The sequence below is a fragment of the Microtus pennsylvanicus genome, chromosome 16, assembly GCF_037038515.1.
Source record: "Microtus pennsylvanicus isolate mMicPen1 chromosome 16, mMicPen1.hap1, whole genome shotgun sequence".
Classification (NCBI taxonomy): domain Eukaryota; kingdom Metazoa; phylum Chordata; class Mammalia; order Rodentia; family Cricetidae; genus Microtus; species Microtus pennsylvanicus.
In genome coordinates this window covers 30,290,039-30,305,203 of record NC_134594.1, presented here as the reverse complement: position 1 = coordinate 30,305,203, position 15,165 = coordinate 30,290,039, and the positions used below count along the sequence as shown (strand labels likewise).

At 40.9% G+C, this 15,165-nt stretch overlaps 1 protein-coding gene across 3 annotated transcripts in view; it reads left to right on the top strand.

Annotated features, from left to right (window-relative positions):
• The first annotated feature begins 1,427 nt into the window (after nt 1–1,427).
• Clrn1 (clarin 1) overlaps nt 1,428–15,165 on the top strand; it is a 44,126-nt gene continuing 30,388 nt past the window's right edge. For 2 of the 3 annotated variants that reach the window (XM_075950495.1, XM_075950492.1), the window contains exon 1: nt 1,428–1,680. In XM_075950495.1, the coding sequence (XP_075806610.1) occupies nt 1,428–1,680 (253 nt within the window). Of the gene's footprint in view, nt 1,685–15,165 lie in introns of all 3 variants that reach the window. The other variant, XM_075950491.1, reaches the window with a different exon arrangement.

Genomic DNA, 15,165 nt, shown 5'->3' with positions numbered 1-15,165 from the left:
CAAAAATAAGAGCCCAGCATAGCATGATATATTGACTTAACAATAATCTCTCTTTCTTGCAGAGAGAGAGAGAGAGAGAGAGAGAGAGAGCTTATTATATTTGATTCCCGTGCCAGGAACCTCACTAGGCACCCGGAGCTAAGAAGTCACTGGTGATCCTGCCAGAAGAGGTGGTGAACGGACAGACACTGAAAAGAAATCCCATACTAGCTCAGAACTGAGAGATAGATAGTTATTTATTTAGGGGAAAACTTACAAATCAGGATTCTCTGCTTGAACAATGGATGGAGATTAAATTCAAACAATCTTAAGGAGCAATTGGCAAAAAAGAGCAAGGGGAAGGAGAAAAAGGGGCAGAGGCAGGTTCTGCTTCAGCGCTATAAGAGGCCACGCCTCAGTAGGCAGGTAATCAAAAGCCGCAGATCTCCCTACAGCACTCTACATGGAGCTTTCAAGTCTGAATTCCTAAACCAAAAACACTTTGCTACTTGATATTGTTCAGCCATGTCTCTTGTCTCTCGGAAGGTTATTTCTCTGGGAGACCAGCTGGTCAGCGGCGGATCTAACCACAGCACTGTTTTCTATGTCAGGGCTCTCTCATCTTTGGAGATTCTGCAGTTCCTTGGACCCACAGCCATGCGCCCTTGCTGTCCTACTAATAAAGCCAAATGCTTTAAAAGAAAGCAGTTATAAATGTACTCTTGCAACTGCATCTCCTTGTTTCTCTGCGTCAAGAAGAATTTGAACCACGTTTTCTCTAAGTAGATCCCATGGAAAATGTGGGTCCGGGAGAACTGGGGGTGAGGAGGACAAAGCCTGTGTAGTTCTGGGATCTTGTGTCTACACCAGACCCAACGCCGTGCCATGTTTCATCTGACTAAAATTAAACATTTTCAAAATCAATTGATTACTATTACGTGTGCCAGCGCTCCCATTCTCCCACTGCTAAGAGCAAACAAAACCCAGAAATAGTCTCGTCGATATGTGAATGTCTCAGGTTGCTGCAAACTTAGCCCTAGGAGCCAAGCATGTTTCTGTAGGCTTCAGCTCAACCAATCAGACAACAGACTGAGGAAGGGAGGCTTCTCTCAAGTTACCCAGAGGACTCCATCTGTTACCCTAGACCTTGCTTAGCAAGTGGCACGAGAGGGGATCTTGAAGGTACTTTGAAAGAGGTTTTGTTCTACAGATTCTTAACCCAAAGATTTCTATTTGAAGAGAAGCAGAAGAGGAGCAAAGCCCACGGTGGGTGAGGAAGGACGGTTGGTGGACGGGCATTCCGCCTGGTGGAGCCGCCGGGAGGAAGGACATTGCTTTTCCAGCTAGTCCCTTCAGCCCCTGTCATAAATGCGGAAGGGGCGGTTCCTTCTTGATGCTCACAAAGGTCTTGGCTTTGAACTGCATCCTCACCAAAGCCATTTCTCGTGATGCCAAACCAGCAGAAGAAAATCATCTTTTGTATGGCCGGTGTGCTGAGCTTCCTCTGTGCTCTCGGAGTCCTGACAGCAGTGGGGACCCCGCTGTGGATTAAAGCCACTATCCTCTGCAAAACGGGGGCTCTGCTTGTCAACGCCTCAGGGGAGGAGCTGACCAAGTTCATGGGCGAGATGCAATATGGGCTTTTCCACGGAGAAGGCATAAGGCAATGTGGGTTAGGAGCAAGGCCTTTCCGGTTCTCATGTGAGTAACAGTTGCGTCTGAATTATTCAATGCTTTCTGCTCTTGCAAAGACGTGTAGAGGCTCTTGCTCTGGCTATTGCAGGACTATTCAAACCACCATGGGCCATTTGAAATACCTAAGGCTCTAAGCAACTTCTCCCTTGATTCTTACTTTGTTTTTTTTAATTCTTATTAAGTTTTCATTCTTGCTATTTTTATTATGGTCACAAATAATTGGTTATTATGAAGTAAAGCTTTTTGAAAGCATAACCTTTTAAAAGGGCTGACAGGATGACTCAGCATTAAGGTATGTGATGCCAAGATGATTGATCTGAGTTCTGTCCTTGGCACCTGCATGATGGGAACAGAAAACCAAGCTCCCCAAGTCAGCCTCTGCCCTCCATGCGCACCATGGACCACGGTGCTCTCACTTTCATCTATCATTCTATCTATCATTCTATCTATCATCTATCTATCTATCTATCTATCTATCTATCTATCTATCTATCTATCTATCATCTATCTATCTATCATTTATCATCTATCTATCATCTATCTATCATCTATCTATCATCTATCTATCATCTATCTATCATCTATCTATCATCTATCTATCTATCATCTATCTTCTATCTATCATCTATCTTCTATCTATCATCTATCATCTATCTATCATCTATCTATCTATCATCTATCTATCATCTATCTATCATCTATCTATCTATCATCTATCTATCTATCTTCTATCTGTCATCTATCTATCATCTATCTATCATCTATCTATTATCTATCTATCTATCATCTATCATCTATTTATCTATCATCTATCTATCATCTATCTATCTATCTATCTACTATCTATCTATCTGCTAGATTCCTACCTGTCTTCTCTGTATCTGCTATCTATCTATCTATCTATCTATCTATCTATCTATCTACCTACCTACCTATCATCTATCTATCATCTATCTATGTACCTATCATCTATCTATCTATCATCTATGTATCTATCATCTATCTATCTAAGATCTATCTATCTATCTAGTCGATCTCTTTGAAAATGAAAGTCTAACCCTTAAGATTCCCAAGTATTACTAATTATGCAAGACAGCGTAGCATCTATGTTAGATACAAAGGGTGCTTGAGGAAATGGGACCCCTGTAAGGAACAACCTTCGTGCCTTTTGTCCTTTAAAAAAGGCCCCATTTTCTTGCTTTTCCCTTTCCCCATGACTTTGCTCCTTGCCCTGCCTGGCACCGCTAAAACCCTTGCTGTCGAGAATTATTCTCTTTCCATCTTTATCCAATTTGGAATTACTTGGCTACAAACATTTTCGAACGACCTGACGCGATAACTGTCATAAATGCGTGCCAAGTGTACAGAAAACCGGCAGCGGATTGACCTTCAACTCAGGTAGGGAACAGGAGAGATGGTCTGTCGCGATTTTGGCCAAATGGAAGTGTTAGCCACGGCATTTGTAACATGTTTATCTCGAGAAGTTTTAAGGAATTACCATGAGAATGGGCAGCTCATTAAATGAAAATTAATAAGCAGTCCTTTGCTGTATCTCTCGCTACACACATCCAGAAGTTGTTATTATTTCAAAGGGCTGGTTCGGAGCAATCTTAGGAAGACACAGTCAGTAAATTACTCTTCAGGAAAGGGGCTCCCAGCTGAGGCATTTAAGATGAATTATTATTTTTGCCTGAGCTTCTTTTCTCCTCCAGTATAGGCAGAAGGTGAAATTAATTGAATTTATTATTAACATATGCAGTGTCTAAATAAATTTCAACCCTGGCCCATTTATATTTCTGCAACATTCCGTGTATCTTGTAAGCAGCCACTTGGCACCGACCCCCAGCCCACATAGGCTACCGAGTGACAGGAATTTCCATAGGGCCCCAGAAAATCCCCTGAGGATTAGTCTTCCGCTTTTCCAGAAATTATCAGCGGCTGGATTTGATGAAGTGGATACAGCTACTTTTCTCCGAACGGCTTTAGTTCATTAAGATAACTGGGCTGTGAGGGTTGCGCACCTTGTTGGCTGGGGTCGGAGGGCGAACAAAGCCCAATACTGTGTGATTTGCAACTGTATTAAAAAAAATAAAAGAGGAAAATAGATGAGTGAGATGATTTCAGCGTGAGTCGCTGGCAACTAAGGGCTGAATAAAGCTTCTCACAAAGGAAGTCAGACAAAAGCGGGAAATGACGGGGAATGATCCCGGAGGCCTCGTGTTTCTGACAGTGAAGGAGGGGTAAACGTGACTTCTGCCGCAGCCTGTGTTTCAAAACAATAGCACGCTGTTTTCTTAGCACGTGCTGCATCCGAGGTACTCCATATGCTTTGCCTTGCTTTCCTTCGGGACCCACAGTTGTATTTGTTCTCCTTACGGTCTGAGGTCTACTTTTCGTAGCTATCTCTTGCGGTGGCCTTACCTGGGAATTTATTCTAATCAAGTCCTCTAGGAGGACTAGCAAAGTCCAGCAGGGTTTCTGCTATAACAAAGCCATCTCACAAATCCCTTTGATCTCCTGGCTGGCCTGTACATTTCTCCCCAGCATGGTGAAGAAACGCTTACATTTTTGCTTTCTCTGTGATGACAGCCCTTTCTATACTCTACGATATACATATTAAGTAAACACAAATAATACAGGGAAACACACGTTAAAACTTCATTTATTTTGGCGAATTCCAGAGAAAGAGACGGATGATGTCTTGTCTTTTCTGCCTAAGCAATAGATAAATAAAATTGAAATCTATTTCAGTATAAGAAGGAATAGTAGGAAAGCTGTACAATAAATAATCTCCATGGAATTCTCAAAAAAAGCACACTGTTGGGGCTGGAGAGATGGCTCAGAGGTTAAGAGCATTGCTTGCTCTTCCAAAGGTCCTGAGTTCAATTCCCAGCAACCAGATGGTGGCTCACAACAATTTCTAATGGGGTCTGGTGCCCTCTTCTGGCCTTCAGGCATACACACAGACAGAATACTATATACATAATAAATAAATAAATAATTAAAAAAAAACACTGTTAATACACTTAAACACACATCCCTCTGAGTGTTGACACTCCCTGTGAACATGCTTTTGAAACACTCAGCACTTCCGAAGTTCACACTCCCACCCCCATCACGGTGTAGCGTATGGGTCATGTGGTCTCATTCAAGATGCCCTCTGTACCCAGACAAGAGTGTTTCATCAACTTGCTTCTAAGAAGAGAGCCTTCTGATAGGTGCTCTCAAAGGTTAAGTGGAGATCCCGCTACTATAAAACAGTAAGTGGTTTCACCCTGGCATTTCAGCAGAAGCTCCCGTTGAGCAGAGCTGGTGGCCTCCAGAGCCTGCAGAGATGTGACTCTGTCCCCATTTCTACAGTCGAAATAAAAATCTGAACACAACCATTCCCATAGTGTCCCCTCTGCTTCTCAGCGCTCCTTTAGAAAGTTATCAAGCAGATATTGGGATTTAGAGCAGCACTCCTGTAGAGGAGGTATGGAAACAACTTATCAAAGTATCAATCACTTTGCGGCTAGTTGTCAGCTGCTATAGATTCCTATTTCAATTCTTCTGGATTTATACCTGCATTCTGCTTGTCTAGACTTTTTCTTGTGCTGGGGATTGAACTCTAGGCCTTGCACAAGGTCGGCAAATACTATACCACTGAGCCTCAGTCTTGACTTTTTGCTTAGATCATCATTGACCGATAGAGTTACAACATAAGCCCTGCTAGCCACATTAGAACATAAAAGAAAAAAAAGGTGAGCATCACTTAATAATCTTCTTTAACTAGGGCATCCAGAATACTATTGTGTAAACAGATAATCCATATAAAAATCATTGAAATGTTTTATATCTTTCTACTTCTTTTGTACAGCCGAATCCTAGTGGATGTTTACATAGCACACCTAATTAGGACTGGCCACATTTCAAGTGCCTGTTTTAATGCTGCTTCATTGTACAGCATAGATTCAGACGGCGATTTACTCTGAGTAAATTGACTATTGACAATGTCGATATTTTAAATGACCTTTTGCTTGGCTCTGCTGGACAAGTCTATGTGTGTGGCTTTTCTATGCAATGCTTGTGTCACTTTCAAAGCCTCTACATGTGGTGTAAGATGAGAATGAAGAATGACGAAGAAGAGGAGTTTGGCAGCGCAGTGATGTTTGTTTCTATTAGGTGTTCCCTACCGACCGTGCTATCCCGTCTCATTATACTAAGAATCTGCCCTGTTAGCATGCAACGTTATGCTGGGAAAACTTCTGCCTCATTTACTCAGGCTGATTCTCATCTATCTATGGGTCAGTGGTTCATTTACTAGAGGTCACTAGCATTCCTGCCCAGACCATGATTTCATTCATTATAATGAGAAAATGTTTGCCTTTGAAGGCAACACAACTGCTTGATACAGTGCTTCATCTTACGTCACCTGTAAAATTTTAATGATAATGTTTGAATGCCAAGTGCAGCCGTCAAAACAGAAACTGCCAGTTTTGAGCTCTCTCCCTCCCTTCCTCTCTCTCTCTCTCTCTCTCTCTCTCTCTCTCTCTCTCTCTCTCTTTCTCTCTCTCTCCTGCATGTGTGCATGTGTTCTGTTTTGTTGGTTTGAAACACTACGGAACATTATCAAAATATGATATTCAAGAATCATATGGTATCAGTCATTCCTAGATATATACTGATCTGCTCATTGCCAACACAGTTCAATGAGCTGGTAAAAGCATATGGAGTTCTTTTTTTTTTGATATGTAAAAAATAGAATTTAACAATCATGCATCCCAGCTTCCAACTTTAGTCATACTTCGAAAATATTTTAATTTGGGCTCTGTGATTGAAAATTTGTAAAAAGCCTTGACAGAGACAGTGTACTTCATATCTTAGAGAAGCAGAGATCCTGTTCCAAATAAGGGATGTGACCCAGATTACAGCAGAGATCCTACACCCAATGAGGGATGTGACCCAGATTACAGCAGAGATCCTACACCCAATGAGGGATGTGACCCAGATTACAGCAGAGATCCTATACCCAATGAGGGATGTGACCCAGATGACAACAGAGATCCTACACCCAATGAGGGATGTGACCCAGATGACAGCAGAGATCCTATACCCAATGAGGGATGTGACCCAGATGACAGCAGAGATCCTACACCCAATGAGGGATGTGACCAGATGACAGCAGAGATCCTACACCCAATGAGGGATGTGACCCAGATTGCAGGGTGGATGCTTCAACTACCTCTGTGAATAAGAAGGTGGCTTCTTGAACATATCATGGTACAGAATAGTTGAGACGTGGGGGTGGTTGTGACCCACTGGCACTCTATCCCTTACAAGTGTATCTCTTGTCTTTAGCTGGCTCATCCCATCCATGCTTCCTACAGCTTTCCAATATCTTTCCTGGAAGAGCTGGAGATTTTAATGTCCCACTAATGAAACCTTGTCCTGTCCCCTTCCTCTGCACATGGGATGTATGAGGAGATAAATCTGTGAAAGAAGCCTGTGTGGCTTGTCTAAATCTTCCTGATGGGAGGAAGGAACCATTGTACATTTACCCAGAATGCACAGCCCCCTTGTCTTTTAGATTGGAGATGTTTTTAATCTAGACTCATGCACCTATGAACCAGTCCAGCAAACAGACACCTTCCTTCTTTTCCATTGAAATAACAGTAATGAATGGAACAGATACGGAGAAGGAACAACCTTAGGTTTCTCTCAGTCAAACAGCCTCCTGCCCCTCCTTACTTTGTCATTCCTCTCCTATTTCGACATCTATCATATGAATTTGGGTGTGCACATTTCTGCTCTGCACAGAGAGCCTAATCCCCAGGAGATAGGGATACAGAGTGCTCCAGAGAGCCCCACCCCCAAACTGGGGCATTGAGCAGAGAGAGCGTAGCACAAAATGGCTTCACAGCTGTTTAGTAAGTGACTCTATCGGAGTCACGCAACCTAGATTGGAGATGGATTTCTGCCACCGGCTGAGGCTCAGGCTCTTGCTGCTCGGACCATTGCCCATTTCTTTTTCTTCTGTCATAAAATGGAGGCGGAACTGGGTTGTTTCTGAACATTTCCTTTAATCTGAATGTTCTATGATGTACACAAAGATCTGCTGGTTTAGATGAGGTCCTTGAGGATCTAAAATTGTCCACCCAGCCTTTCTAGTCTCTGTCACTTGATGTCTTTCCTGACTGGCAGGTTTCAGCCACCATTTTTAGAAGCAGGGAGTTCTGTGAGCCCTTCCTCTGACTGAGTTTTTATGAAGTGTTCTGAACTATGCCCCTACGTGTCAGGACCCAAGCTCATTTCTCCGTCAAGGAGATCTTTCTTTCCCTGTTCGTCACTCTTTGGACTTTCTATGTGGAAAGCAGCAGGTTGAATAAGGATCCAGTGAAGAAAGGGAAGCTTTGGAGCTTAGCAGAAATGAGTGAGTGGGTTCCTGAGAGCAGCCGAGCTCATCAGTGCCCAGACACCGGAGCCAGCGAAGAGACAGAGCCACACAGTGAAGGCTGAGAAGTGGGGAGGTGCTCTTTCATTCTTTTTCTCTGTAGATTCCTAGTTTGTCCTCCATGAAAAATTACCCCAATCTAATTTCTTATACTGAAAATGGCAAAAAAAAAATCAGTTTGCTTAACATTTCAAAGGTATTCTTTACCCAGAAGAAGTTCTGCCTGTTATTCTGTAAGCATTGGGAAATGTCAGGGAAATACTTTTTAAATGACAAGCATCCATTTTCCCCTGACCATCACTGCTCCTTTCTCCCATTTCCTTATCAAAAGACCAGCAGAATCAGCATTGTTTAGGAATCAGAATTTCAGCCATGTGGGCTAGGGCATAAAAGGGCTAGATCCCAGCCTCCCTGCCGTCTAAATCATCCCTATACCGACAGCTGGGCAATTATTGTCCCAGAGAATCTAGAAGAAAAGGATGTGGATGAGAAGCTACTGTTTTGGGGGTGGAGGGTACTGTTCTTTTAATTTGTTTGTTTGTTTTTTTCTTGTGGAGTTGTAGTGGGAAAACCTAAAATTCTAGACCACGCTGACCACAAACTCATAGAGATCTGCCTGCCTCTGCTTTCTGAGTGCTAGGAATAAAAGAATGATTTACTATATTTGGTTTTTAGAGCTATTAAAAAACTTTTTTGTTTTTGTTTGTTTTTGAAATGGGTTGTCCTGGAACTCACTATGTAGACCAGACTGGCTTCAAACTCACAGAGATTTGCCTGTCTGGGATTAAAGGTGTGCACCACTATGCCTGTCTTAAAATTTATTTTTTAGCTGTTACCTACAAATGGTACCTATTTTAAAGTTCCAAATGATGTTTGATATATGTAACTTCTTTAGACTTTCTTTTTTTATATCTATGAATTCTTTGACTACATGTATATATGTGCACCATGTGCATGTCTGGTGTCTGGAGGTCAGAAGAGGAGGTCAAATCCCCTGGAACTAAAGCTATGATAGTTGTAAGCTGCTGAGTGAATGTTGGAAACTGAACCTGGGTCTTCTGCAAGGGCAGCAAGGGCTCTTAACCACTGAGCCATCTCTCATACATATATATGAGCCCTTTGAAATATGTAATGTTTAAATGGAGATAACCATATCCATCTCCCCAAACATTTATCATTTCTCTATGGGGAAAATGTACCAAATCCTTTTTGCAGCTTTGGGAAATCTCTAGTATATTATTTTATGTGTAGTTACATCACTGCACCAGCACAGTGGGTCTTCCTGAGCCCACCTGTCTCCCACCCTTTGATCAGACTCATCCTGAAGGCGCAAGTCACAAACAATGCCAATTTGGGATTATGATTAATAGGGTGACATTTATTTAAAGGGGAAAAACTTACAGATCACTTTCAGCCCTCTGCGTAACCAGGAAGGAAGTCAAGTCACCGGCGGAGCAGGAAGTGAAGAGAGAGAGGAGAGGGAAGTGGCCGCTTTTTTAAAGGGAGAGAGACCACGCCCCAAGGGGCTGGTATCTCAGCGGCGATAGGCTGGAGGAGTGGGAGGACCTCCTGCAACACCTCCCCCTTCTGTTTAAATAAGAGAGTTCTAAACCTACTATGAAATTATATACAATAAGTACAAATATGCTATTCTAACTAGCTTAGGTCTTGTATAATAAATAACTTGGCCAAGTCATGAGAGAAAGTAACTACATTTATATAGTCTTCAACCCCATCAAAGATCTGAGAAGGGAAATAATGTTACCTGGGTAATTAGGAAGTTCAGTAAAACAACTTCCAAAACATGCAACAAATCACAGAGACAACTAGCTACCTAGGCAATCACCCAAAGTCACATTAGCAGCGTTGAAGCAACCAACTTTGGCTAAGGCCTAACATAACTGACACACCATTTTCAAAGGCAAGCAACTTTCAAAACTATCTTACCCTGTCTTGGCAGGATAAGACAGCCCTGTTTTATCCATTGATGCATGCTCTGTATCTTTGTCAGTGGTTGAGGTATGGGCATTTCTTTGCCCCAAGGCCAGTTCTGCCAAAAAGAAATGCTCCAGGTGGAGTGTCTTTGGTGTTCAACATTCTCTCGGGAATAGAGTGGTGTTGCCAGGAGCAATTGTGTCTCACTACCACAAAACTCTGAGTTAGATTAAAGGCCATTTTCTACAGCTCTTTGAAGAAGTTGAAGATTATCTATCTATACTGAGTATAATCTCTATATATCTAAAGAACCTGATTAGTCTAATTATAAATGACAAACTTAGATGACTATTAGTCTATATAATTCTCAATATCTATCTAACTTAAAGACTAAGACAATAAACGACTGTGAAACAAATGAGGACAATGACCTCCAAATATAAACAATGTACAAATATACATTGCAGTGGGTAAACATATACCAATACACGAACATTATATAAGTATCTTAATCAGAAGTAGAAATGTACACTGCAATATGGTAAATATATACAATATATATATGTCAATACATAAAAAATGTTTTAAACAGAGGTAGAAACATGAATGCATACAATAGTCAATACAATTTAACTTTGTATCAATATACAAGAATCTATATCAATATATTTGTCTAACAACAGTAACTCACAATTACAAATCTATTATCCCATCATCCCTCTTTTTTTTTTTTTTTTCAAAATGATCCCTGAGCTTATAAAATTCCTCCCCCAACCCTCAATCGTATACTAATTATAATCAACCCCTAAATGATGTCCCTAAACCCAAGGGCAAACTTTACTGGGAGAGGGGACGTCGTCCTCTAAAATTACTTCCAGCTGTCATAGGGGCGACGTTCTTTCTGGGGGATCCTGTGAAAGTAAAATGATGGTTAAATTTCAAGATCAATGTCTTTTAAAATTGCAAATAGTCTCTGAGTATTTTGTGGAGGTCTGGCCAGAATGTTGTACAAGATGTGCACCATTTCAGCTAACCAAGTTGGAACTGTCTTGTGCAGCTGGTACCCAAAGCAGGTCTTGTTGTAGCGCTATCAGTATCTGACGTCATATCAACCAGGTGGAGTTGTTGTTATGGGGCCCCATCTTCTTCCTGGAAACTTCAAATGTCACTTCAGGAAAAACTCATTGTTCATTATGAAAAACTTACGCATTAATCATATAGACACACACATATATATATATATTCAATGAAAGACATGATAGATATATTCAATGAAAAGTATGATAGATATGAAGAAAAGCAAAGATGTTTTCTAAACTCATATTTCTTTCTGTCCCACATCATGGCTCTTGACATGAGACAGAAACTCCAGAAACTCTGGGTTTTTCTCTTACTAACAGGCTTGGAATTGGAGAGGGACTGAGCCAGAGTCCAACTTCAAAACCAGCTTTATAAATTTAGAAATATGGTTTAATATTACTTACACAACCCATTCAGTTTTCTTGATATTTCCTATCGGGCAGGTATTTTTCCATCTGTCAGTATCCAAACATCCAGGGTCCCTTGAATTTCTCAAAGATGAGTGTTTTCCTGTGGAGATAAGAACAGAACCCTGCCCCCATTCTATATGTTTTTCTTACCACCTGTATGAATATCATCATTGTGGATGAGTTGTCATTTCTCCTTTCCAAGAGGTTTCTCTTCTTCAAATCGAAACTTTATTAATTTTGATGGTATCCACAATTTTTCTTCTCCTGTGGAAACAAGAGCAAAACCCCTTCCCCAACGTAGCACATCTCCTGGCTTCCACTGAGAGGTCAGCACATCTTTGAAATAAATCGGTTGATTTAGTTCAGCAGACTTTTCCATTATCCAATGTCTCTCTGCTGCTGTCGTTCCTTTCTCATTAGCGTTAAGAAAATTCAAGGTTAATAAAGCATTATGTAATCTATTTCTGGGGGTATTTTCGGTCCCTTTCTGTTTGTTCAGCATATCCTTTATAGTACGATTTGATCTTTCTATAACTGCCTGACCTGTAGGATTATTTGGTATACCTGTAATGTGTTTTATATTATAATAATCAAAAAAGCGTTTCATTTTCTTAGATACATATGCTGGACCATTGTCTGTCTTTATTTGTGCGGGTATACCCATGATGGCCATAACTTCCAATAAATGTGTGATTACTGAATCAGCCTTTTCTGAGCTCAGGGCAGTAGCCCATTGAAAACCTGAATACGTGTCTATGGTGTGGTGTACATATTTTAATTTACCAAATTCTATAAAGTGGAACACATCCATCTGCCAGATTTCATTTCTCTTAGTGCCCTTTGGGTTACTCCCTGCAGGCAACGGTGTTTGATTATAGAAAGAACAAGTAGGACATCTCTTTATAATGTCCTTAGCTTGTTGCCAAGTAATGGAAAATTCTTTCTTTAGGCCTTTACTATTGACATGATGCTTCTTATGAAATTCTGAGGCCTGCAACACACTTCCAATCAATAATTGATCAATCTCAGCGTTGCCTTGGGCTAGAGGACCAGGCAGACCTGTATGGGACCGGATGTGTGTTATGTACATCGGACAAAGCCTGTTCCTGATTATGTCTTGTACCTGGATAAACAATGAAGTCAACTCTGTGTCATCTGGTATAAATTCAGCGGTTTCAATATGCAAGATAACTCTTTCTGCATATTGTGAATCTGTAACTATATTAAGAGGTTCTTTAAAATCCCTTAGCACCATAAGAATGGCATATAATTCTGCCTTCTGGACAGAATTATAAGGGCTTTGTTCCACCTTACTCAATTCATCTGACTTGTAACCTGCTTTCCCTGATTTATTTGCATCAGTATAGAACGTACGGGCTCCAGTTATTGGAGCATCACGTACAATTCTAGGAAGAATCCAAGAAGTTCTTTTTATGAGGTTAAGTCTACCACTTTTGGGATAGTTGCTATTAATTTCTCCCAAAAAATTAGCACAAGCTCTTTGCCACGGTTCATTGTCTTCCCATAACTTTTTTATTTCTTCAGTAGTAAAAGGCACTATAATTTCTGCTGGGTCTATACCTGCTAGTTGACGAAGTCTCAGCTTACCTTTTATAATTAATTCAGAGACTTTTTCCACATAAGTTTTTAATTTTTTACTTGGTTTATTAGGTATAAATATCCACTCTAAAATAATATCTTCCCTCTGCATTAGAATCCCTGTAGGAGAAATTCTGGAAGGCAATATGACTAGGATGCAGCTAAGATTTGGGTTCACCCTATCCACATGTGCCTCCTGTAATTTTTCCTCAATCATTGTCAGTTCCTTTTCTGCTTCAGCTGTCAGTTCTCTTGGACTATTCAAATCTTTATCACCATCTAAGGTTTTGTTTAAATGAACTATTAGATCAGGTGTTATCCCAACAGCTGGTCGTAGACTGGAAATGTCTCCTAACAATCTTTGGAAGTCATTAAGAGTCTTTAAGCGGTCTCTCCTAATTTGTGCCTTTTGCGTTTTAATTTTCTCTAACCCTATTCTGTAACCTAGGTAATTAATAGAGTTTCCTCTTTGAATCTTTTCAGGGGCAATTTGTAATCCCCACCTAGGCAAGACTTTCTTTACTTCTTCAAACATCCTTTCTAAAGTATCTTTATTTGAATCAGATAACAAGATGTCATCCATGTAATGATAAATAATGGACTTGGGGAATTGTTTACGAATTATTTCCAATGGCTTACTTACAAAATATTGGCACAGTGTAGGACTATTGAGCATACCCTGTGGGAGGACAGTCCATTGATATCTCCTATTGGGCTGAGAATTATTATAAGTAGGCACTGTAAAGGCAAATTTTTCTCTATCCTTTTCTTGTAACGGTATAGTGAAAAAACAATCTTTCAAATCAATAACTATAAGAGGCCATCCTTTTGGTAACAGAGAAGGCAAAGGAATTCCAGATTGTAGTGAGCCCATAGGTTGAATTACTTTGTTGACAGCTCTTAGATCTGTCACCATTCTCCATTTACCAGATTTCTTTTTTACAACAAACACAGGAGAATTCCAAGGGCTGGTTGATTCTTCAATGTGGTGAGCATCTAGTTGCTCCTGCACCAGCTGTTCCAATGCCTGTAGTTTATCTTCAGCTAGAGGCCACTGTTTGATCCATATTGGCTTCTCAGTTAGCCATTTTAAAGGTAGGGCTGTTGGTACCTCTAAAGGTTTGGTATTTGCTGTATGTTCTTGTACAGCCTGAATGGCTAGTGACCTTTTTCCATAATACCTCATCATATACTTCCCAGAATTATGAGTTCCTGGAACTACAGGAATGTTAATCTGGGTATTCCATTGCTGTAGCAGGTCACGGCCCCATAAATTTATGGCAATATTGGCTATATATGGCCTTAGTCTTCCTATTTGCCCTTCGGGCCCTATGCATTCAACCCATCTTGTGCTTTGTTTTACACGAGATAGGGTTCCAATTCCCAGGAACTGAACATCTACCTCTTTAAGAGGCCAATTCGGATGCCAAGATTCTGGGGTAATGATACTTACATCCGCACCTGTGTCTAATAAGCCTTCAATAAAAGTGCCATTTATACAGACTCTTAGCTTTGGTCTTTGATCATTAATAGAAGTCTGCCAAAATATACGTTTACTCTGTCCAACTGGGTTTTTTGACTCATCCTCCACATGGATTTCATCATTTAGACCAGTATTACTTTTTACAGCAGAAATTGGAGCTTTTAATTTTCTTGGTGAGGCACGTTCTCCACTGTGACTGGGAATGACTGGGCCACTGTTGGCTTGGGGGCCTGCGAGAGGCCCCTCAAGGAGTTTCCCGACGGTATCGGGTTGCCTTGTTTGTCTGTTGTTGATCTGCATTCATTGGACCAATGTCGGCCTTTACCGCATCTCCTACATATACCTGAAGGCCTAGGTCTCCTATCTTTGTCATTCCCAGAGGAGATAATATTCCTAGAAATTCTGTGCCTGCAATCCCTTTTCAGATGTCCTAATTTACCACAATTAAAACACCTGGCAGTTTGATGTCTCCTCATTGCTGTGGAAATCGCTTCTCCTACCCAAGATTCATCGTTATAGCTAAACGTCTCAACATTCATCGTATGCTGAAT